The sequence below is a fragment of the Tauraco erythrolophus genome, chromosome 18 (genome assembly GCF_009769465.1).
Source record: "Tauraco erythrolophus isolate bTauEry1 chromosome 18, bTauEry1.pri, whole genome shotgun sequence".
NCBI lineage: Eukaryota > Metazoa > Chordata > Aves > Musophagiformes > Musophagidae > Tauraco > Tauraco erythrolophus.
Genome location: NC_141482.1, coordinates 17,199,764 through 17,223,404, shown reverse-complemented (window position 1 = coordinate 17,223,404; position 23,641 = coordinate 17,199,764). Strand labels below are relative to the sequence as shown.

Below are 23,641 nucleotides of genomic sequence, written 5' to 3'. Positions count from 1 at the left end.
CAGGGTCGGAGCGAGGCTAAGAACTGCCACCTGCCCCAGGAACAGGCTTCTCAGCCCCAGCCCTGCCCTGCTGTGGCAGAGCCGTACGTCCCACCAGGCTGCACGACGGTCTGCTCCAGGCTGGTCACACTGTGCCACCGCTGCGGCTGCCTGGGCCAGGGCTTGTGGCCACCATGGTGTCCTCACCCTCCTCTCCCACGTACCCACCCAGAAGGACCCGGCTCTGGGAGCTCACCCCGGTGGGATCCCGCAGCACTGAGTGATTTATTTCTTCTCTTCATTTCTGTATAAAACGTGTCATGAGGTTTAATCTGCCATCACCTCCCCCCGTGCTGCCCGCCGTGGTTCTCTGCTCAGCCCCGACAGGGAGATTTACATCTTATCTAACAGGAGCGTCGGATTTACAGATAACTCCCCTTACAGAACGCACCGCGCCACAGAGACGCTTTTGTGCTGGTAACTTGATCAGTCATTATGCTATAAGTTGACATCTAATTAAGCCTCCACAGGGATTGTCGGGTCCAGAGTAGCTCTTCAGGAGGAGAAAATCCACCTCTAAGCTCCACGGTGCCATCTCGTCCTGGCAGCTTATCCCCAGACCCTTGCACTGCTGTAAATGATAATTAAGCTCCACCGATAAATCTCCAGTACAGCTTCGGGAAGAGCTGCCCACATTACCTACACTGGAACAAGGTGTAGCAGGGACCGGTTTCCAGCTGCTGCTCTAAAACACAGCAAAGATTTGTTTCTCAGGGACATTTCTAGGTTGTGTCCAAAGTCAGATGGCAGGAAACACTTCCCATGGCCCCGGGGGACTCATCTGCAGGTTACAACCTTCTCAATGGATTTACTTTGCTGAACACATTTCTTGCCTCTAAATGGGCTGCGTACATCAGCACAGAAGCATAAATCCTGCTCTCTCTCAGCAGGCTGCTGGACATATATCTTCCTATTTTCCCTTGACAATCCTATTTGGAAGCCTTCGGTGGAAACGCACAACATGGCTGGGACCCTGCTTTGCTTCTTGGCCTTCCTCTGTCAAGCCGAGAAGAAAAGCAACAGCGCTGGGGAGAGCCAAAGGCTTTGAACGTGCCAAGATGCACCTGGAACCAGCGCCCCATAACTCACTTTGTCGACGCACAAAGGACAATGGTTGTCTCCCCAGGCAGCAGGTGTTTCAACAAGCACTGAACACCTTATCCCATTGCCAAGGGGTTCAGAGCGAAATGGACAACTCAACCCTCTCTGGAAGACCGGTCATGGCTCAAAGTTGAAATCGCAAATATTGGGGTGGTGGGGGAAGGCCAGAACACGGAGCACGAAGGAGAGTTGGGTGAGGCCATGGAGGATGCGCTTACCCGGCGTTTGCAGGTAGTTCATGCTCTGGCCTCCAGGTCAAAAAGAAGTCCTGAGAACACAATGGAGCCCAAGCACAGGAAGGAGTGGGACTGTGAGTCCCTTCCATGAATGCGTTCAAAGCTTGTAGAGACATTATCAAAGAGGGTGAACATCACTCACCATTTTTTCGACCAGTTGTAATAAATATTGCCAGTGGCTTTTGATTGGGAATGGGTTAAAGAGCGGGAGAAATTATTGCATGTGGGTCATTCTGGAGGGTAGAGGAGATAACTTAAGAAACCCTGATCTTCTGTCTGGTCTAAAACTCCCTGAACCCAACAGAAACACTCCTGTCGCCTTCAACAGACTTACCCAGGCCTGATGTAAATGGAGGACAACCTTGATGAACGGCCAAGACCTCCTTCAGCACGACACATGCCAGTCTTGTCCCTCCTGGTCTGAGCTGCCCAGCTGAGACAGTGACACAAACCACAGCAGCTCCTTGCTGGTGCAGAGATGGCAGCGGCTGTCCCTGTGCGTTCGGCAGAAAGCGTGGCTGCAGAGCAAAGAAACACACGGTCACTTTCTAACAATGTTTGATTTCTTGGCACCCTCCACCCAGGGGCCTTTCTTTGTGCTCCTCGGTAACACCACGTGAAGGCAAGTTGCCCCAGCACCTGCTGTTCAGCGTCTCACCTCGCCAGGTCAACGGCCAATGTCATCAAGCATTCGGGGAACAATACAAGTGGCATACAAAACCAAGTCTCCACCCAACCTCCTGGTTTCCAGCCCTCTTTGCCAATTCCTGCCCCAGCAGCCTCGGCTGAGAAGATATATAAAGCCAGCGCAGATCCCTGGCGTGGCCACGGCAAGACTTGGACGGAGTTGGAAGAACGGGAAGCCCGGCCAGGAAAGGTAAAGACGCGTTTGCCGACTCCACGGCTCGGCGTAGGCTTTGCTCGGGCTGACTCCGGCGTGTCCCTGCAAGGGGCCATTCCCACCAGGGGCAGAACTCTGCAAAGACTGGTACAAGCATGTACGTTCTCTGCAGGTTAAACTTCCCAAATTACTTGTTTGCTGAGTATTGTAAGAGCATTACAAACATCATAAACAATTTCCAAATGTTTTTCAGGGAGGCAGATGACACTTTTCACCTTTCCATGCGGTTAAAGCCTCCTCCGTAACTTCCATCCGTTTCTCAACTAGTTTTAGCTCGTTTATCTGCTGGTTTGATCCCATTGCAGGCGTCTGTACGCTCTTCAGCAGGGACGACGTTGCTGCGAGCACCGCTCCAGCTCGCATCCCGGCGGGAGGTTTTCAAGGCTGAGCCTTCCGCCAGCGCTTTGGAATCGCCGGGCGCTGCACGGGAGCCGTGCGCTCCTATTGCACAAGAGCCAACAAGCACAGGGCCACAAACCTGACCCAGCAGCGGCTCCGTGCCTCGGTGGCCGGGCCAGGGCCACGCGGCTCTGACCAGCTGCTGCGGGCACCCTCCTTTCCCAGGCGCCAGCATGGCGAAACTCTGCACCCTGAGCGTCCTCCTGAGCCTCCTGGTCGCTGTTCAGGCCACCCGGTCCCCCGACTGCGCGGGCATCCTCACCCCGGCGGGACTGAGCTACAGTGAGTCCGGACCCCCCGTGCCATCAGAGGGAGGGGTGGCAGCAGCATCTCAGTCTGGTGATGAAACACCCAACGCTGTCACCAGAGACTTGTGCCGTTAACCATCTCGCTTTCGCCACCCCCTTTCTACAGCGCGTAACGAGGGTGTAGTAAGGGATGGACATGCATCAACTGGACAGATTTCGGTCTGTCCCTCTGTGCATCAGGCCACGAGCTCCAGAAGGTCTCACAGAACATCTGCCCTCTTTCGCAGTTGCTGAAGTCTCGAAGGCGCAGGCGGAGGCAGTCCTCCGGCAGGACCTGATGGCCCCAGCAGTGCCGGACCTGTTCCTCGGCTCCCCAAAGCCCAGTGGGTGAGTCCGCGGCTCCACTCTGCCCAGTCTGTGGCACTGAACCACTGGTGGTTGACCGGGGCACGCCGGGCACATCTCATGGACTTTTCGGGGAGCAGCCAGGGATTGCACCCTGCCTGTGCCAGTCTCCTGACACCTTCATTTCCGCTCCAGCAGGAACCAGATTAACTCCGTCACAGTCGCCGAGCTGTCCCTGTCGCTAATCCCTGACGCTGGGCTGCGGCTCAGCATCGATGTGGACCTTGGCATCACACCCGCCCCGTGAGTGCCAAGGACATGGGGCTGGAGTCAGCCCAAGCTCCTGGCCGGAGTGACGGGGCTGCATCCAGCACCCGCCGTGTGTGGGAAGAGCCGGGGACGCCGGGGCGAGCGGGACGGGAGCAGCCTCCACCCTCCAGCCTCCGCCTCTCCTGCCCTGGCACAGCTCGACCACCAAGGTGATGAGACTGTCCATCCTGGCCGACCTCCACGTGGAAATGAGCCCCGAAGGGAACCTGGAGCTGGTGACCTCCCCCTGCAAAGCCACCTTGGAGGATGCACAGAGCACTGAGGGGGTGGAAAGGTCGGACCCGCCTCTCTCCTCGTTTTGGGATCTGGGTAACGGGGGGAGAGAAGAAACTGAGGCACAAGCCTAGGCAGGACGGTGACATGACAGAGACCTGCTCACTGCCGCAAAAGCTTACAAAGGTCGACACAAAAACGTGACCTTCCCGGGAGGAGCTTTGTTCCGCCTGCGGGGTTGGTTCCCCCGTTTTAAGAGAGTTTTGTTCTCTCATAAGGGAGCGGATCTTTTAAAGTAGCACAGCAGGAACGTTTCTAACGCAATTCCAACAGCAACTCGTCAGTGTTTTAGGATTCTGCATTGTAATTGTAGCTTAATAGATGGTAGAAAATGACAGCAATGCTGTCCCTGGGCCAGATAAAAGCTCACCTGCCCTGGCTGAGCCTAACTTCTTCCGTTCTGTTTTCATCCAGCAAGTCCTCTAGTTCCGACGCGGACGATGAGATTAACGTCGATAAGGTAAGATAAAGTTCGTAAAGGCGTCAGCAGAAGATGGAGTCACGCAGTTCCGTAAGGATTAGAGCCCTTTGAGCCAACCCGGTGCTTTGCCAGGTCCCCCCCGCAGCCCCGGGGCCACCCGACACTGCCGTGCCCCATCTCCCAGCTGCCGCACGGCCGGACGATGGGGACACCGGCTCCAGAGGCGTTCGGGGGACGCCTGATGCCATCAGACCCACATGTTCATCTTCCACCTCTTTTTTTGTCCTTTATTCCACAGATTTGCCTGGAAGTCTCCAAATTGCTGCTCTTGCCAAACGAAGAGCTGATGTCCCTGACAGGTGAGCGTTTGGCTTCCAGTCTCGTTACGGACTAAGGGCTTCGGGGCTCGTTTTGGAGCAGGTGAGGTGATGGGATGGGCTCCCACCCTGCAGCAGACCCCCAGCAGCAGCAGCTCCGCTGCTGTCATGTCCCTGCGGACCCGCTCCTCCCACCCATCTCTCTTCCCCTGGCTCTTTACTTGGGAAACCCGGATGCTTCCCAACTCCAACCTGCCATCACCACTCCCCTCCTCTTCCTGAGGGTCTCTCTGCTCCGTTTGCAGCTCAGCTCCCCGTCACGCCGAGCTGCCAGGTCCAGTACCTGCCCCTGGCTGCACCCGTGTTCTCCAAGCAAGGAATCGCCCTCTCCTTGCGAGTAAGTCCTCCCTTCCCAGTGCTCACCACCCTGCTCCAGGCTTTGGGAGAGCCGCCTCCTCCCAGTGCCCCGGGACACCTCAAAATCCTTTTCTCCTTGTCCGTGTCCCTGCAGACCACTTTCCACGTGGCGGGGATACCAATCCCACTGCCAGTCAGCCCCGTGCCCTTCAGCATGCCCGTGCCAGCGAGCTCCAGCCCTGCCCACCTCACCCTGGCCTTCTCTGAGCGCTTCTACACCAGCCTCTTCTCCGCCCTGGAGATCGCTGGAGCCTTCAACATGACCATTCCTGTGAGTAGAGCACGCACGGAGCAGAAAATACACATCTGGAGGGGCGGCCCTGCCCTGCGAACGGCTCGGAGGAGCCGTGTGCTCTGCAGAGAAATGAGTGCACGTCCCCGAGAGCCCGTGGGACCCGCAGCCCCTCGGCCCCGGGCTCCCCAAAACATCGCTGGTCTCGTGGTGTGCGGGGAACTTGCCATGAAGAGCAACCAAAACGCTGCTCCTGGCACACGAGTGGCACAGGGCTCAGCGCGGGGTCCGTGCAGCCGCGCTGGGCACGAGCCACAGTCCCATCAGCCGTCAGTCGCATCACGGGCTGCGCTTTGTCTTTCAGAGCCCGCTGACCACCGCTACCGTGGCACAGAAGATCACCCAGGTTCGTTGCCATTGCTGTCGCTCGGAGAGGCACGGCCCTGGCTCGGGCAGTGCCCGCCGGCTGCCTGCCTACCAACCTGAGGGCACGCAGGGGACGGTCCATGCCAAGGAATAACCAACCCCCCTCCCTCGGCAGATGAGCTCCCTCTTCCAGGATGACCTCCCGGTGACGCTGCAAGCCGTGTTCCGGAGCTCACCTCGGGTGGTGCTGGAGGAAGGCAAGGCAGCCCTGAAGCTCTTCCTCACCGTCCATGTCGGGGAGGGCTCACCAACTTTCCAGAGCTTCCTGAGCATCAACGTGGTGAGTGTGCTTGGCGAGTGTGGGGAGCACGGGGATGGTGCCCGAGCTGAGCGCGGGCAGTGCCCTTTGCTCACCCTGATCCTGCCCTCCCGTATGCCCTCGCAGGACATGGCTGCAGGACTGCTCCTCAGCGTCGCCGACACAAGGATGATGATCTCTGCAGCAGAGATAGAGTAAGGAACCCGTTGTGCTGCAGGGCCTTGAAGGGGACGCGTCCCGGGCAGAGCGGGGAAAGGAGAGGCAAAGCGATCTGGGGAATTTCTCAGCTTTTATGGTTTGGGCACGGCAGAGGCAACTCTGTGCCAAGGGAAAGGGTGAGACTCCAGCAACGCGGTTAGAGAGAAAAGTGGAAATTGCACCTTCCACCCGCCGCGTCCAGCACAGGTGTGCGCAGGCGACGGGCACACGCCAACACCGTCCGCCTCTGCCAGCTCCTGCCGCAGCACCGGCACTGCTGCTGGGACAAGCACATGCCCGACTGCCCCATCCGCGAACACAGCCTACAGCTGGGGGGCTCCGGGGTCCCCGGCCACAGCGGCACCCGCGGCTGCCATCACCCTGACCCCGACCCCATCCCGCAGCACTCGTGCCCCAGCCCTCGCCGGGCACAGCCTGTGTGGGTCAGCTCAGCCGGAGTCCGGGGGCAAAGTGTTGGCTGCACCTGGGGAAGGGGGGGTCGGGCTCCAGCCGCCCGCTCCAACATGCCCAGGCCCCACGTTCACGGCTGGCTTGGCGCCGAGCTCGGCCGCGGTGTCTGCGGGGACACAAAAGCTGCTGCTGCTCACCCCGGCTCCTGTGCTCTCTTTTCCAGGGATGTGGAGCTCAGCCTGGCTGCCTCCGACGTGGGCCCCGTGCCGGTAGGTGCCCCCGGCTGCGTACCCGCCGCGCTGGGACCCGCTGAACGCGGCAGCCCCCGCTGAGCCCCGTCCTCAGCAGCCCGGTCAGCCCTGGCAGCATGACCGGCCCCACGCCGCCCGCGCCGGTTCCGGCAGGGAAATAGGTGCTCCAGGCACGGGCTGCGCCCTGCGGGAGGGAACAGCGGGTTGGGGGGATGAGGGGGTGCAGGGAACATCGGGATCCCTCTTGCTGGTCCCAGCCCCTCTCGTCCAGCTGTGGGGCCGCGCCGTGCGCTGACCAAGGGTCTCCCTGTGCCAGGATGCCTTACTGCAGGAGCTGATTCTGCCCACGATCCGCCAGGAGGTACCAGCCCAGATGAACGGTGAGGAGCCGGTGGTTCCGCAGTGCAAGCACGGCGAGGACGGAGGCAGCACCCAGCTGGTAACTTTCCATCTTTTTTTCTCCCCAGAGGTCCTGAGCGAAGGCGTATTCCTGCCCCACGTCTCCAGCTTCACCTACACTGACGTCAACGTCATAATTCACAAGGTGAGAAATAAGACATTGAAACTGCTCCCTGCTACGTTTGAGCCAAAGGGAACCCGGGAGCAACACTCACCTCCGGGCTCCAGAGTAAATCGGAGCCGGCTCCTCCAGCCCTGTGAACCTGCAGAACCGAGCACCTGCAGTGCTGCATTCAGCTCTGGGGTCCCCAACACCAGAAGGACATGGGGCTGTTGGAGCGGGTCCAGAGGAGGCCACGGAGATGATCCGAGGGCTGGAGCACCTCTGCTCTGGAGACAGGCTGAGAGAGTTGGGGCTGTTCAGCCTGGAGAAGAGAAGGCTGCAGGGAGACCTTCCAGCACCTACAGGGGCTACAAGAAAGCTGGAGAGGGGCTTTGAACAAGGGCATAGAGTGACAGGACACGGGGCAAAGGCTTTAAACTGAAAGAGGGGAGACTTCCATTAGACAGAAGGAAGAAATTTTTTACATTGAGAGTGGTGAGGCACTGGCACAGGTTGCCCAGAGAAGCTGTGGCTGCCCCATCCCTGGCAGTGTTCAAGGCCAGGTTGGATGAGGCTTTGAGCAACCTGGTGTAGTGGAGGGTGTCCCTGCCCATGGCAGGGGGGTTGGAACTAGATGATCTTTGAGGTCCCTTCCAACCCAAACCGTTCCATGGTTCTATGAGTTCCATCACTTTAAATAGGCACCTGCCCCTCTGGCCCCTCCGCCACGAGCACTGGCTGTGCTGGAGGGGCCGGTGGGCTGCGGCCAGCCCCGTGCTGGCAGCAGGAGCCGCGCAGACACCGTGCTCAGCCCTTCTTCCTCCCCATGCTTAGGACTACGTCCTGGTCCCCTGCAACCTCCAGCTACAGGCGAGGACTGGAGAGCAGATCACCGTGGGCTGAGGTCTGGTGTCCGGAGCACAACAGCGACAAAACTCTTCTGTCGGCTCTTTCAAGAAATGTTGAAAATCTTTTCTTGCCTTAGCAGAACAACACTTTCTCGGATTTCGGATAACAACCACGTTGCACTACTGGTTCTCTCTTCCACTCCTGCTCTTGGTATTCCTGTTGCAAAAGAGGATGGATTGTTACAATGTTCCATACTTTAATTAAACATTTCTCTTTCATATTGCATTCTTTGGTCTGACTATTGACTTTTTTCCCCCTCAACGATTTGTACCTAAAGACAGATGAATTTTGTCTTGCTAAGAACTGGTACCAGTACAGATGTCCAGACCTCACTTTTAATTAAAGGAGCATGAAAATTCCACTAATTCATAAGGACACCAAGCAGCCCCGTGCCTCACAGCTGCAGAACGACACGGCCCCCACCAACGAGAGATCTTTCAGCTGCTTTTCCTCCGCTTCCCGTGTTACTATGGGAACATTGAGGCTGGTGCTTTGCCCCGGGTCAGAAAGAAGGGGGGGGGGGGAGAAATATATATCTCAGTCTGCACAATGGTTTCTAATTTTAGACTTGAAGGCAGTTATATTTTCAAAACCATACTTGTGACGAAGCTCATCACAGAGCAAACACTGGGTGGGATGCGGTGGCACACACACAGATGGTGCTGTGTGCCCGCACAGCACACACCCGCCCACGGGCACCCGTGGCTGCAGTCGGCGACGTCGGAACGCTCCGTCCTGCCGACCAAATGCACCTCCCCGCGCCAGGGGTTGTTCAGCAAACTAAAACAGGAGAGAAAAAAAACCACAACAGACTTGAGGGTGGGCTGGTAACAGAGCTCCTGAAGTTGCTCCATCGCTGGGTGCTGTCAGCAGCTGCCTCCGGAGAGGCGTGGGCACAGCCGTGCCGCTGCCCGGGACCTCTGCAACAGTGGTGCCCGTGGAACCATGTCAGTTACACGTACATCTGCTTTCACTTGCAACAGCTACGCACATCGTTTCTGGCCTCTGGAGCTGCTGAAAAGCATTTCAAAACCTCATATTTCAGAGACTCAGAAATAGGAAAGCAAACAAAACAAGCCAAGTTGATTTATTACGAGGAGTGAAAAACCCTGAAGGTTTATATGCTCAGCTTGGGGAACTGACTAATGACTTTAATGCCTGAAGTTGGCAATAGCGGGAACCGCTCCTAATAAAAGCTTCCTGGTAGAGCTGCAACCATTATTCTTTGACTAATGTATCTGAAACCAGTTTCCCAAAAGGAATAAGCTCCAGCAGTAAAAAGCAGTATTTATTTGCCAGTGGGTATTCTCTGCAACATCTCACTGTGGTGCTGGGGACGGATGCGGCAGCCGCAGGCTTTGGCCGGGCAGATGTTGAACCATTCTCACCTTTAGGCAGAAGCACAGAACAGGATACGGCCCCGTCCGTCCCCCGACCGGCGCTGGGCTGCTGCCGCGCACCACCCGTGCTCTGCCAGTGCCACACCGCCGGCAGTGCGGGGGACACTGGTGATAATGATGGACACACCAGTAATGATGTCTAGTGCTGGGAAAAGCAGGTATTTGAGAGGCCACTTCAGACCTCAGATGTTGTTTTTTTTACCCAGAATCATTTATTTTCTGAAATGAAAAAAGCCAGCGTTCTTTTCCCTGAAAAGAGACCAACTGGCTGCTCTGGCAGCCGGAGCAGACGTGGATGCCGTGGGCACGCGGGTGCACGTCAGCGTTATCGCACTGCTCAGGCACCTGGTAAGGACGTTTTCCCTTCAGGTTCTGTTAGGGAAAGCTTCATGGCCTTTGGAAATTCGATTCCATTCTGATTTCTGCCTGTGGATTAGCATGTGGTCAGCAGCACCCGGCCAGAAGCGGCCACCAAAAACCCAAGTGGGTTTTTTCCTTAAGAAGTTTGGGTGGAAAAAGTTTTCAAGTGGAAACCCAAAGTACCAGCTGTCGCGAAGGAGCCAGCCCCCAGAGCAGGATAGGTGCTCTCCCTGAGAAGCATCACAAAACAAGAGCCTCATTCCAAGCACTAAAAAAGTAGGAACTTTTATTAAAAGATTTACATGAGGAATGTATCCTGAGCTCCCGCTCAGCACGTCGCTCCCTGCCGAACGCGGATGGCGACATTTGCTTAGAAAGCCACGTGCAGTAAGTTCCCTTTTCCATTACATCCAGAACAACTTTCCCTCAGAACAAATGCAACAATTCCACTGTGGCATCACAGTAACTGCTCTAACTGTGACCCCCAAACCACGCTGATTTCTCTAAATAAATATTATTTCTCTAAATAAATATCAGGTTCCGCTTTGTGCGGGGATCTCGGGACTCACACGAGCCAATTAACTTCAAAGCGTCTTAAACGTTATCAAGAACCTCGAATGGAGCTGAGAGAAGCAAAGCCGACCACGCCGCTCCGCCGCTCCGTCCTCGCGGGTCTCCCTTCCTCCTCCTCTGCCGGCGGCACTCCGGCGCCCGGCGCTGCCCGGCTCACATAAGCAGTGCCAGCAGGCCCTGACCGAGAGCAGGGAGCGACACGTCCACGTTATTTCCCGACCCCGAGGGATGCTGGTTCGCACCAGCTCGTCAGCAACGTGGTGACCAGAAAACCCTCTCGGCAAAGGTCCTCACGTCAGTGTGCAACAGGGAGGGCACGGAACGCTTTGGGAAGTGCTGGAGAGCATCCCAGTCCTCCTGGGACACCTCCGGCACGCACAGAGCAGGAATCTGGCATAATCTAAGACACTTTGAATGGTGCCACTCGAAAGGGCAGCCAGACCCCCGGTCCCAGAGCGGAACGGCAGCCTGGGTAGGGGGAGCAGGGCCCTGGTGGCACTGGGATGAAGCATTTTCTGACCTGGAGTCAGGCAGAGCACCCCCTGCAGCCTTTCCAGGCTCAGCACCTCCAGCTCCCGCACACCGAACCACCGCGGATGGGGTCCAGGTTACCCGCGCCCCGCACCGCTGCCGTGCAGGGGGACAGGGCCCTTTCCACTCACCACGAAGATCCGAATCTCCACCTTTACTAAGGGAATGTCCAGCACCCTCGGCAGAGGGATCCCGATGCGCAGAGCATCTGCGGGGACAGACAGGTCCTTGCACGGCGCCCGAGGGGCGAGCACAGCTCCCCCCCGCGACGACGGTGCTGCCGGGGAGCGTGCGGGCAGCGGAGCTGCTTGGGAGGCACCGGTGGCTGCGGCACCACCGCACACACCGAGCTTTGGCTTTCCCGACGTTCTCTGCCACTAACTGTCCCCAGGGCCCTCAGGACTGAAGCTGGGGTGGAGGGTGTAAGAATAAGGTTGGGGCTTTTAACTATGGCCTCGAAACGGGGGTTGTGGACCTTCAACCGCGCACACGCACCCCTCGCCCCTCCCTCCCCAGACCACCGCCGCGGCTCTGCCCGTCACCTCACCGTTGAGTTCGGGCATGAGCATTCCCACCAGCAGATTGCTGCAGTGCGGCCTCAGGCTCGAGATCTGAACCGGAGAAGGAAGGAGCGTGTGAACGGCGCTGCCAGGTGCCCGACGGCGGCACCACAGCCCGGCACCCCGGCGGGCAGACGGCACGTCCTCCACACTGGAAATCACTTCCTACTGATGCAGCAGAAGAACAATTTGTTCCTCTTTTCTTTAAAGCAAATCTACTTTCCTTCCCCGATTTGTGTTTGGTCCTTCCTTCGGGGACCTTTCCACCAGGTAAAACTCCTGCCGGAGTTCCGGGTGAGCTTTGCCCACGCAGGGGTGGACAAACAGAGTTCAGGCTTTACATTTGCATGATTAGAAAAGGCAGGGGGAAAAAAAAAAAAAGCAGCAAAAGAGAAGTTGCTACGACCTACAAAGCAGAGCAGCTCCCAGCCAAGACCCTCAGCAGACGTAACCCATCACAGCCGGAACACGTCCCAGCACCGTGCAGCAACCGCCCGTCTCCCTCCATGCCCGGAGCCGTGGGGCTCAGCGCTCAGCCCCTCTGCCCGCCCGGCACAGCCTGCGCCGCTGCGAGGGACTTACGTTACTGATGCCAACGTCAGAAGACTCCAAGGAGAGGGAAGAGCTGCCGGCAAAGGAAAGCAAACGGCCCGTCAGACAGAGAGTCACTGGCCCAAGCTCACTGACCCCCACCCTGAGGCCCCACCACCCTATGGCCAAGGGACCCCTGGGGGCATCACGGGGGCACCCACAAAGGGACCGCTATACCGTAACACAAAAGCAGGCACTGCCACACTTGCAAGACAGAAAAGAAAATAGGAAAATAAAAGCTTCACTTAATTTGTATTTGTGTGCAAACGAAGCACAAATTTGCTGGCAAACGCCAGCTCCTGCCTTCCCCTTCCCTCTCCGTGCCAGGCAGTTATTCACCTTGGGAAAGGAGTCAGCTCCTGCTTTGCCGAGAGCAGAGCTTCTAGAAAAACCTTCCAGTCTGGATTTAAAGATCATGAGCTCTGGAGAGTTTGCTACAGCTCCTAATCAATCACTGCAATCACACAACTATCGCTACAGCTAAAACCTGCGCCTTATTTCCACTTTGAATTTCTCTTTTCTGCTTCCATCGAATCTTGTTATATCTTTGTCTGCCGAATTCAAAGCCCTTTGATGCATTTCTATCCGCTATATCGCTGCCAATGTTGCTTCTAAATCTCTCTCTTTGACAAGCTGAACGGCTTGAAACCCTCCAAGCTGGCGCTGCGAGGAATGCGTCCCAGCCCTCCATCACGCCCTGACTGGCATTAACGATGGCACTTTCCTTTCCTCCTTTATCACTCGTGTCCAACCGCAGACATCTCGAACGGCTGCCCGGGATCAAAGTCAAGCTGACAGTCGTACAATTATTCAGATTACAGCATTGCTCCTTGTCATAAAACCCACACAGACTTTTCCCCCAGTCTCCTAAAACTTTCCCACTGCCATAATGCTTCCTGTAAGTCAGCAATACCCGTCCGCCCCGTGCCATCAGCCAGGTACGAAATTCTCAGATTCAGGAAATGAAACGTCTGTTTTACAGCTCGAACTGGCGGCTCCAGAGCTGCCACGGCAACACGGAGCGCGCCGCCAGCCTGCGGGCACTGTGCCCGCCTGCGCTCCACTCCTGACCCTCTGCTGTGGCTCAGGCAGCTCCAGCAGCGTGGTGTCACCGCGGGACACGCTGTCACAGCACCCGGAGCGTCCCTGAGGAGGAGCAGCCCTTCCTGCTGCCCAGCTCTCTTCTGCCCACTGCATCCCAGAAAACTGAGCCTGCACCCGGGAAAGCTGGAGCTCCCCAGCCGGAGCGCCCCAGGGTTGGGGCAGGGGAGCGAGCAGGATGGGGCAGTGTCAGGGCTTTGCCTACCTGCCCAGGGACAAGCCCAGCACCAGCCTGCCGCTGGCAACCACCATGTGGACGTCGAGACTGAGGTCCTGTAGGCAGATGGGAGAGGATCAGCCTGCAGAGATGCCCCATCCCAGCTGCCAGGCGTGCGGCTGGCTGCACACTTCACCAGTTCAGGGTCTTCACGTCCACACTTACGGCTTTTGCCAGCAGGAGGTTGATGGTGGTTCCATCCAAACTCTTAAGGGACACCAGAATCAAGACTGAAAGTTCCACGGTGGCTTTGTTTTCTTCCAAGACAATGAGTGGGTTCCCAGACAATGCCAGCCTGATGCTCAGAGGACTGGTCCCACGGCATCTGGAGCACTAGGGGAACACACGGAGGTGGCTATCAGCATCCCAGGCACTGGCCAGGCAGGGGACCAGCACTGCTCCATCGGACTCTCACAGCCCCATAACTCTGCAGGGTCTCCCCCACAGTCGCACAGACTTCGGACAAGCCCAATACAGAGCAATTAGGTGCGGCAGTGCGGGTGGGCACTGCTGCCTGCGGGCAGTACAGGGCTGAGGAGGCAAAGGGGGACATGAAGGGGGCTGTGGCTGTGACGGGGTGCCCCGGGTGCCCCGAAAGGGGCTCCGCTCTGCTGGCATGGCTCAGCCATGGCACACGCTCAGCAGGGCCGAGGGGAGGGGAGCAGAAGACCCGAGACCTTTGGCAACAGCACCCCGGCACGTCCAAGTGCGTCGCTGGCACGGCCTCGGACCTGGCAGGGTTCACACAAACCCGTGTGCCAGAAAAGCCACTCACCCCAGCAGGAAAGAGGGTCACGATGGCTTCCTGCAGACGGCTGGCACCGGAGAACTGGTGGAACAAACACACAAGCAGCCCCCAGTGAAGGCTCCAGCTGATTTCAGCAACACCCATCCTGCCAGGGCCACCCCTCTCCCAGTTACGTCCCAGTTCCCAGACAGCCTGTTTGCACTCCCGGGGCTGGTCCCTGAGCCCTCATCCCCCCGCTGTCCCCAGCGCTGCCATGGGCAGCCCAGCGCACCTAGCCCTGTGTGACCGCAGCACCCCGAGCCCTCGGCCCCCCTCCTGCTCCCCACGTGATTCCCAGTCGGTCACTAAGGTGAGAGCAACTGGCAGGGGAAGGAAATGCAACCCAGAGGCTTTTGACGTTTGCCAGCACGTAGACCCCTGATATCTCCCAGCAGAAGTACAATCGCGGGTACGGAAAACATACACAGAGAATTGCATTGCATGTACGAAGTTGCTTTTCTCAGGGGTGTTTTGCAGACTCCGTGGAAGGGATCACACACCCCCAGGAGCCCATGGCACAACCAGCACACGGCTGGTTCCATCAGGTATCCCCGGGGGTGCCCAGAGACAGGAACAGCTGATGGCTGCAGGTGCCACGGCCGCTTTCCGAGCAGAGCGGCGCGGAGGCAGCGCAGGGGCTGCAGCGCCCGCACGTGCGAACGCCTCGCACGGCTCGCGCCGGAGCCGGCCCAGGGCCAGGCTGACCCGCATGCCCCCGCCATGCCATACAGGTGCCACCACACTCACGGCTTCTGGCGTGCAGGAGAAGGTCTGCGGTGGTGGCCGCATCACCAGGTGCAAGACCGCATTGAGGAAGCTCTGGTGCAGCCCCAGGACCATTGTCTTGCCCAGCAGTGGTGGCAGCGCCAAGGGGGATGAGTCGTGGGGGATGATGCTGCCTCCCACCTGCTTCACCGTACCCTGCAGAGAGAGGGGACACCGACGTTGAACCGACCCTGGAAAGCCACGGGCTGTGCCCAGACCCTCGGGATGGAGTGTGGGGTCTGCACCAGCTGGAACAGCCCCCTCTTGCCAACAGCTTGGGGAAAGCACTGGACTCGGGGCAATTCCCGCTGTATCCATCAGATGAAAGGAGCTGAGAAAGGCCACAGTGTGCATCTGAGGCTACAAACACACTTGGTCCAAATCACAACTCGCTGCTTCATTTCACCCCCGAGATGTCCCTCCGAGAGCAGATGGGCAGCGCTGCCAGCACGGCGGTCCCGGCCCTGTCCCCCTGCCAGCGCCCAGCACCCGGCCCCGACTTACGTCTAAATCCAAGACGAGGGAAGGGCCGGAAGTGAAGGGGAGGCTGGCCAGCCTGTAGTGGATCGTTCCCACCGTGCCCACTGGGACCACCGCTTCGGGGAGGAAAAAGGTGGTTACAACATCAGGAAACTGGCCGCAACACCCACTCCTGCTCTGACCCCGCAGAGCTTGGCCAGGCTCCCACCCGCAGCCGGCCCCGAGCACGCACTCCCGTGGGATGCTCGCTGCCACTCAGGACGGGCCAAACACCCCCAAACTCAGCTTTGTAGGATCTGCATGCAGAACACAGCCCAAAAGAGCATCGAACGAGCTCGATTCAGGGGTGACGTGCAAAAACGGCGTAAGGAGGGACGAGGCGCGAGCGGTTCGCTTGGGTGTGAATTCCGGGGTCGCTGCCAGCCCCACGGCTCCGCCGTGACGGACAGGACACAGGAAAGGGCACGTCCCGCCGCCGGGAAGCGGCGCCTCATCCTCCGCAAGGCACGTACCGTTGACGGTGCCCAGGAGCCGGATGCTCACGAGTTTGACCACGATATCGACCATCGGACAGAGCTGCAAGACAAAGTAGAAACGTGACAGCTCAGCCCCCTGCGTGGGGACCTGTCACCCCGCAGCCATCAGCCTCACTCCTCTTCATCAAACCCCCAAGGGGAAAAAAGCACCGTGTGGCGTCTGGGCCCGCCACGGCTGGGATGTCGCGAGGGACCCGGGGGCAGGGAGCATCCCGGGGGCTGCGGCACCGCACCAAAGGGGATGCTTTGACGTGGGGAACGCCGCAGGCATCGCCCCATGGCACGCGGTGCCAGGCTGGCCACGGGCATCCCTGCCCGGCACCGCGTGCCCGCGATGTGGAAGAGCGACGCGGGAAGACGGCGCAGCTCGCTGCCACCCCGCAACACGCTGTTGCTGGTAGTTCTGCGTTTCAGCCAGGGAAGGAGGGCGATCCGGAGGCTCACCAGGCCCGGCAGCGTCGCTGTCAGCTGCTTAAGTACAATCTCATTTACTGATAGGGAGAGTATCCTGGAAAGGAGGGAAAAAAAATAAAAGATTCGGAATCACTGCAAACACAGCTCCGGGACAGGGCACCAAAGCGTCTCCAGCCTTTGTTTTACACACTGCCACGTCTCTCCAGGGACGCTGCTGTGGATAATCCCGGCCAGAGCAGGGTCTGCGCAGCGGCAGGGGGGCACGGGGCTGTTCCCCGGCCCAGGGCAGAACTGGGCTCAGTTCTGGGCTTTCGGGGTGCGCAGCCGTCGCTGCACGGAAGGATCCAGCCGCCCACAGCGTAACCTGAGCAGTATTTAAATCAGGGCTGGAGTTAAGGGAAGGTGGGATTGTTATGAAATATCTCCATGTTCGTTATGGGGAACAACAGGAGGAGAAATGGGCTGTGCAACGTTCCAGCACTGCTGCTGAACGGGCGCCTCTGGGACGGGTGATGCCTGCAGGCAGCGCAGAGCCATTTGCTTCTGATAATCAATATATTTCCGGACTGTTGGGTTAGAACACGCAGCAGCACACTTGGCAAGTCACAGACAGCAGGATTCATTTATGGCCCAGTTCTGCCTATAGACACATCTGAGGAACTGCCACGAAGTCAATCGCACACGTCCACGCTCCTCCGTACCGCCCCAGGAGCTCTGCTTCCCGCACACCATCCCTTTAATCCTGCTAAAACTTAAAATACGACCCCCAGAGCGGGTGAGCCGCGTCCCTCTGTTCACTGACACAGTCTCTTTCAAACCAGCTGCTGCACTGATTGAAATATAATGCATAATGCAAAAATTAATTAGGAGAAATTCAGCGAACCTGAAAAGTGAGTAATTCAAAAGCAATAAAAGAAAACATTTCCCATTATCAATTTACTGCTGCATTCATCAATACATGAAGTCAGCAAATTCTTTCTGCCAAGAATTTAATAAGACGGAGCAAGAGATGGGACCGTTGCGTGGAATTACGCAGACTCGCAGCGACAGCCCGTACAACCAGTACCTTCTGCGACAGCAGCCCAGGGCAGAGCACAAAGGCAGGGCAAGCCATGGTGCTGCTTTCCTGGCACACTCCCTGCCCTGTCATTCCCACCCTTTGGATGCCAATTCACTGGCTGAGTCTGGCAGGAGTGCATCGGAGGAGGCACCAAACCTTGTATTTTACATCTTAAAATTTCCACAGGCAAACAGGGCAGATTAACAGCCAAATTTTTCACCAGTTCCACTGAAGCAACTGGCTTTGACAATGGGAAAGAAATGACTTCCCTGAGGCCTGGCTCCGTGCCGGCGCAGCACGGGCTGTGTCCTGGCAGACTGTCGGGATCACGGGATAAAGAGAAGAGGATTGCACGCAATGGAAAACATCAATCTGCAGGCACTCACCCAGAAAGGAGCCTCATCTTGATGGCTCCAAGGATGCAGAGGCAGTCTTCAACGACGACCTGGACTGTGCCCGATTCAAAATTTGTGCACTTAATGTTTACAGTGATGTTCACATCCACTAAGATGTTAACTAGTTCTGGAAGAAGGCCAACCAAGCTGAAAAACAGTGAAGAGGTGGAACAGGTTTCATCTCTCAGCCTCTAACCAGAGAATCTCAGCAAAGCCAGAAGCAACAAATGCACCTCCACCTCCTGCAATTCATCACAAATGCCACCTCCTGGTGCCAGCTCTGCTCACGGCGTTAGGAGAGGTAGGAAACACCAGGAAAGCCACAAAAGATGCAGAACGTTGCACAATAGGATGCCCGTGGTAGGGCTCTCCCCTAACAGCCACCGTGAAACGCCGCACTCACCAGCTGCCACCGAGCTTCATCTTTGCGGTGATGGTCATCTGGACGCCGATTGTCGGCAGCAGTGCCACCGACAGCCTGGGCACCAGGATCTCGGCAAGGTGCAGTCTGTAACAAGAGCAAAAGCTGGCACAGATGAAAAGCATCCTCCAACAGCTGAGCAGCTGCGGGCACTGAGGAACCTGCAGTGCCCACATCACCACAGCCACCTCCAGCTGGAGGCACCAGTGCCAAACAAGAGCCACCAGCTCCAGGATGAGAAGCAGAGTCTGAAACCCAAAAGAAGCAACCTAGGACCAAGTTGGGGTGGAAGCCAGCTTTGTAGAGCAGTCAACTTTCTCTCTCTGTGGCACCTCCCTCCCTCGGTGCTGTCAAGCATCTCAGGTACCAATGGCAGCATCACAGCTGTCATTCTGCCTCTGCACCCGTACCATGCACCTCACCGTCCACTTTGCTACTGCACAGAAAGCTTTTGTCGTGCCAGAGTATTGGTATCGCAATAAACCAGGGACAGCTACTTGGGCAATGGTGCCAACTGCAGCTCAGCTTTTGTTGCTTCAAATTGCTGGTCAAGGTGCACTCACGGAGAAGCCCTCGCGCTCCACTTACCCGGTGATGCTGGTGGGAGAGTTCGGCAGACCCCCTTCACCCATGATGCTGGGGATCACCAGGCCATGCAGGTGCCGCTCGAGAAGCCTGTTCCGAAGTACGGCATCCGAGAGGACTGGAAAACATCTCCGTGTGAGGACCAGCACTTGCAGCAACGACCGCTCTGCACTCGGTCAGGTCTGTGCTGGTGAGGGCATCACCCAAAGCCCCCCCTCTCCCCAAAACTCCTGACAAAGTCATTAGCCAGCTCGGTGCAGCCAAGTCACACGAGGGACGATGTTTTACAATGTGCACGAAGCCAAACCGCCCGCGGTGAATGACCAGGAGGGAGAGCGGTGGAGAACATCCCAGAGCCCCAACGCAGCTGACAGCGCGGTTCTGCCCTACCAGAAACGACAGCGAACCCCTCAGCCCCACTGTGCTTCCACTCACAACTTCTTTCCCATTTGTAAAGGGGCTGGGTTGGGTTTGTGGCTGTTTTTTCTTTTTTAACTAGAAGCTACTTGGAACAAGCCTCTTTTTTTTTGCTGGAGCATCGCAGATATCAGCACAGCCGCTGAGCTGCACCGCGGTCGTTTGCCAAATATCAGCTGCTCCAATATGGACATGAGAAACGAAGACAAAAAGAGGAAACAATCCAGATCTAGTCTGGAAATTCTGTATGGCTGTTTGGTGCTGAAACGTGCCCCGGGTCTGGAGCAGAGAGGTCTCCCTGACCTGAGAGCCCAGTGATGGCTGTCAGAAGCTCTAAGCAAAGGCCCTGAGGAGCTATAAAATAAAGACAAAGACTCTCGGGAGGTTCTTCACTCCACGTCGCAGTCCCACATGGCCTTCAAAATAAACTTAACTCATGTTTTCTGGTTACCATTCTGCATTGCCCCCGGGCTGACGGCGCAGGACAGACCAGACAGGACTTGGTGAGAGGGCAGGAGGACACCGCAGAGAAAGATGATTCCAAAAAGCTTCAACATCGTCATCTCCAGAAGAGTCCCCTGCTGACATGGGAGACATCAGCGTGAAAAGCAGGGGGAAAGCCTCTAGGAAGGGATCCCAGTGTCTTTTCAAGGAAAGAGGTCGAGTGAGAAATCCCTCCTCTGCTCTTTATCGACCCCAAACGAGACTCTGCTCGAGCCCGGGGCAGCAGGACCCTGTTCACGTCCACACGTGTGGACAGACGCCAAGCGTGGGTCAAGAAAAGCCCTTTCCTTGTCCTTTGTGACGTGCCCCAAATATTTACATGTTCACACAGACACAAGCTGAGCTGCTTCCCCCTGACCTGATGCTTAAGCAGCCGTCGTTGCTGCATCCCTTAGATGCGGTTCCAGGTGTTTGGTTCCCTCGCCACGGGAGGCAGCTGAGGGCGATTCTTGTTCTTTCTGCCTTTCAAAAGCAATAAACTAAGGCTCAAGCGACAGAAATAAGAAAACTATGACGTCATAAATAATAATTATTAACCTAAATTCAATCATGCCATGGCAGACGATGAGGTGCTCGGCGCTCAGCAGGCTCACACCGAAGCAGCCCCCCCCGGGCACACACCACGCGGGTCCCGCCGGGGCGACGGCTCTGCCACCGCGCAGCCTTCGCCCGCCGAGCCCTCGATGCACAGACTGTGCTATTACCTGCAGCAGCTGCTGTCAGCTGGGAAGGGCTCTCAGGTCCACTCGGGCTCCTCTGGAAGTCCTCGAGACCCCACGTCCTCCTCCCTTTTTTCCCCGCAGCCGGCGTGGAGCAGTTGCCCTTATATACAACCCACAGCCAACGGACACACCTTTCCATACCGACCTCTGTGGCTCAGGAGTGGCCACCCCACCGTGCCCGTGCTCTTGGCAAGCAGCACCCAGCTGCCACCTCTCCTGATTTATGTGCAGTAACGTCACCGCTGACTTGACCGGCTGCCGTTTCCCTCCGTGCCCCAGATCACTTGGATATTGCTTTTCCCCTCTAATCTGTCTTAACGAGGATGCCCCGTGATGGTGGGCCCAGGGGGAACCCTGTGCTTTGAGAAACTCACTTTTTAGGAAATCATGAGAATTACTGAAGCATCTGAACCTGAGAGGAGGCTGATGGGGCTGCGTGGACAGGGAGGCAGCACGGATTCCAGAAGGCTCATAGCAGGAAACGATCCACTGTTCCCAATCTCTGAGGAATTGTGGGACTTACAATGCTCATTCCTATCTCAAATGCAGCACGGGAAAAAGATTTTGACAAAAAGCAAGGTGGAGAGGTTGCATAAACCTGACAAACGTTGGCTTTAAGACCAAGCTTCAAAGCAATTTCGGTTGTATCTGCAAAGAGTGTCATGAACTGACCGTAAAAACCGAAGCTGTAATGAAATGTAAAAAGCCAACAATAAACATCACTTTGAACAAGCAACGCCCACGCCAGCTGAACGAGCCGAGAGCAGCAGAAACAGCTGTTTCAAAGGAAAATCTCGTCCCTCAGCGGACGCCTTGGCCGGCTCCACGGAAGTTTCCATTGTGCAGAGCCCTGGGAAGATCTTATCGGGGACTTTGTTCGGGTCTGGTCACCCATGGGCATCAGCGACAGACCCCGACGGAAATCGGGCAGCAAAGAGCTGCCGAGACGATTGGGAAAGCGGAGAGGGGCCGGAGCGTCGGCATCGCGGAACAAAGACGAGCAGATACCATCACCCTCCGCAGACGCAGGAGAGGGGTAAACGCTGGGCAGGGGGAGGAGAGCTGGGCAGAGCTGCTCGGGCTCAGGGACAATGTTGGCACGGGAACAAACACCAGCCGATACGTTCGGGTTGAAGTTAGGACGAAGCTGGCACTGCCACGGCGAGTTTCGGGCTGGCTTCCCCGTGGGAATACAGAAGGCAGCGAAAATAGCCTTGGGATGCGCTTCGATGCCGCGCGCGGTTCAGCGAAGTGCTCTCCCTGAGCAGGAAGGTCGTCCGGCACCTGCTCCCGCGGGCTCCGGCTCAACGAAGCGACCCCGACACGGGAACGCCGTGTGAGCTCCTGTTTCACCCACCGCACGCGGTGTGCCCATGACCGTCTAGTCCCAAACCAGGGGACGACGTTAGCCCCTCCGAGAAGGCTGGAGCAGAAGAGGGAAGTCAGAAATCATCTTCCCCAGAACGGGCAGCCCAGGTGCCCGCTGAGATGGTGGCTGCGGTGCCTGGTCAGTGGGGAGAGATGGGGAGCAGCACCGCCCCGGCCCCTCGCGGGGTCGACATGCAGAGCCATGCCAGCATGGCCCTTCCCGCAGCCGACCCCTGGCCAGGGCACCGTGGCGCCCGTGGCCAACTGCCAGCTCCAGCCCTGCCTGCCCAGCGCTCTCGGGGTGATCCACACTTACTGGTTTTATTGCTGACTCAGCTGCTTGCCCCAACGCCCCGGTATTGCCCAGGACAGCCCATCCACGTTTCTCCTTTTCCCCTCCCTTTCAAAAAGCCTCATCCAACCGCACCAGCCCGAGCGGTCACCATCGATGTTCACAGCAAAGCATCCAGGAGACTCTGCTCCGGCCTCGTACGCGCTACAGGAACATCGCCGCTGGCAGAAGTCGGCTGCCGAGCGCGTACGGAAGCAGATTCCCCAACGGCTTCAGACACAGCGCTGCGCGTGCGATAGGCGCCCGAGTGGCTGCGTGGGCACACCGCGCCGCACGCGGCTCACGGGCGAGAGGCAGCCACCTGCGCTGGCGCCCGGCACGCGTGCGGCACCGAGGGCAGCGAGCAGAAGCCGCAGGGAGAGCGGCGCGTTTCACGCATCGCCGTAGGTATTTCTTCTCGCCGCGAGTTTTTCCTGCTCGCTCGTGTCCCCTGCCTCCCTCTCACGCTCCGATATTTCATTCCCTCCTTGCAGCAGTGATTTGGGTATCGCTTCCCAGGAGGCTGAAGTCAGTTCCGCAGGGACAAGTGAATATATGTTAAAATGAAGCATTGCAAGAAATGCTGGAAGAGATTGTCACGACGCAAACGCCGGAAAGTGGAAGGGCTTATGGAAAGACTAACGCCCGCAGAGGAAAAACTCCAGAGCAGCTTTCGGCATTCTGAACGGCCCGGAGCTTGTGGCTCAGGAAGAGCAGGTTGAACAGCAAGAGGAACTTTAGAAGAGTAATATTAAAGTAAATAAATACTATAATTTTTATTAAATATGATCAAATTCACTGATTTTTTCTCTGACTTTCAGAACCACAGAAGCTTAGGGAAAAGTTGGGAGAACCGCGTACATCTCAAACCAAAACGTTGAGCAACGTTAAAGAAAAACATTCCGAATTTTTCCAGCCCAGTCTGAAGAACAGCATCACATTTTTATGATAAATTGTGGTTTTGATACATTCCAGAGTTTTGCAAGCTACAGGAACACGAAATTTCTTCATTGTTATGTGGTGAATAAAAGGAAAGAAGAGTAACCTCAGCCTGTAAAACTTCTTTTAAGGGGCAAATGGCAACTCCTTATTAAGAACAGACATAAACCGAACCCTGTCACTCAAGGTGGAGAATCTAAACCTGGCAGCACGAATGACACCCCGTGATGGAGCCACCTTGTACCAATACGCAGCCTGTTCTCCCACAGGGACACCTCCCAGCACCCCGTGGCCCCTTCCGAAGGGATGCTGCCAACTTTAACGGAATTGCTCCGTTCAGGCATCAATGGAAAGTAACTCCCCTGGTGT

The 23,641-nt window shown here is 57.1% G+C and overlaps 2 protein-coding genes across 2 annotated transcripts; one reads left to right on the top strand and one right to left on the bottom strand.

The window, feature by feature from the left end:
* Positions 1 to 2,849: 2,849 nt before the first annotated feature.
* Positions 2,850 to 8,209, top strand: BPIFB2 (BPI fold containing family B member 2). Its single transcript, XM_086622626.1, has 15 exons — positions 2,850 to 2,958; positions 3,212 to 3,311; positions 3,468 to 3,572; positions 3,736 to 3,873; positions 4,287 to 4,332; positions 4,592 to 4,652; positions 4,916 to 5,007; positions 5,122 to 5,298; positions 5,624 to 5,665; positions 5,801 to 5,965; positions 6,071 to 6,138; positions 6,777 to 6,822; positions 7,121 to 7,184; positions 7,272 to 7,348; positions 8,141 to 8,209. The coding sequence occupies exons 1-15, from the start codon at positions 2,850 to 2,852 to the stop codon at positions 8,207 to 8,209; spliced, it is 1,359 nt and encodes a 452-aa protein (XP_086478752.1).
* Positions 8,210 to 11,156: 2,947 nt separating this feature from the next.
* LOC147527525 (BPI fold-containing family B member 4-like) lies at positions 11,157 to 19,986 on the bottom strand. The gene is made up of 14 exons (XM_086623173.1): positions 19,860 to 19,986; positions 18,995 to 19,109; positions 18,389 to 18,493; positions 17,977 to 18,132; positions 16,561 to 16,624; positions 16,093 to 16,156; positions 15,605 to 15,696; positions 15,083 to 15,256; positions 14,324 to 14,377; positions 13,714 to 13,881; positions 13,537 to 13,604; positions 12,222 to 12,264; positions 11,627 to 11,690; positions 11,157 to 11,287 (listed from the first exon to the last, which is right to left on the bottom strand). The coding sequence occupies exons 1-14, from the start codon at positions 19,969 to 19,971 to the stop codon at positions 11,157 to 11,159; spliced, it is 1,410 nt and encodes a 469-aa protein (XP_086479299.1). The 5' UTR covers positions 19,972 to 19,986.
* Positions 19,987 to 23,641: the final 3,655 nt, after the last annotated feature.

What these genes read in the sequence shown, in the direction of transcription:
- LOC147527525 (XM_086623173.1), bottom strand. Translation starts at nt 19,971, where the DNA reads ATGACGATGTTGAAGCTTTTTGGAATCATCTTTCTCTGCGGTGTCCTC. An exon ending in AAGATGAGGCTCCTTTCTGG is followed by an intron (nt 16,625 to 17,976) that starts GTGAGTGCCTGC and finishes CCTCCTTTCCAG; the next exon opens with GATACTCTCCCTATCAGTAA. An exon ending in GCTCATGCCCGAACTCAACG is followed by an intron (nt 11,288 to 11,626) that starts GTGAGGTGACGG and finishes CTGTCCCCGCAG; the next exon opens with ATGCTCTGCGCATCGGGATC.
- BPIFB2 (XM_086622626.1), top strand. Translation starts at nt 2,850, where the DNA reads ATGGCGAAACTCTGCACCCTGAGCGTCCTCCTGAGCCTCCTGGTCGCT. An exon ending in GCTTCCTGAGCATCAACGTG is followed by an intron (nt 5,966 to 6,070) that starts GTGAGTGTGCTT and finishes ATGCCCTCGCAG; the next exon opens with GACATGGCTGCAGGACTGCT. An exon ending in GGTACCAGCCCAGATGAACG is followed by an intron (nt 7,185 to 7,271) that starts GTGAGGAGCCGG and finishes TTTTCTCCCCAG; the next exon opens with AGGTCCTGAGCGAAGGCGTA.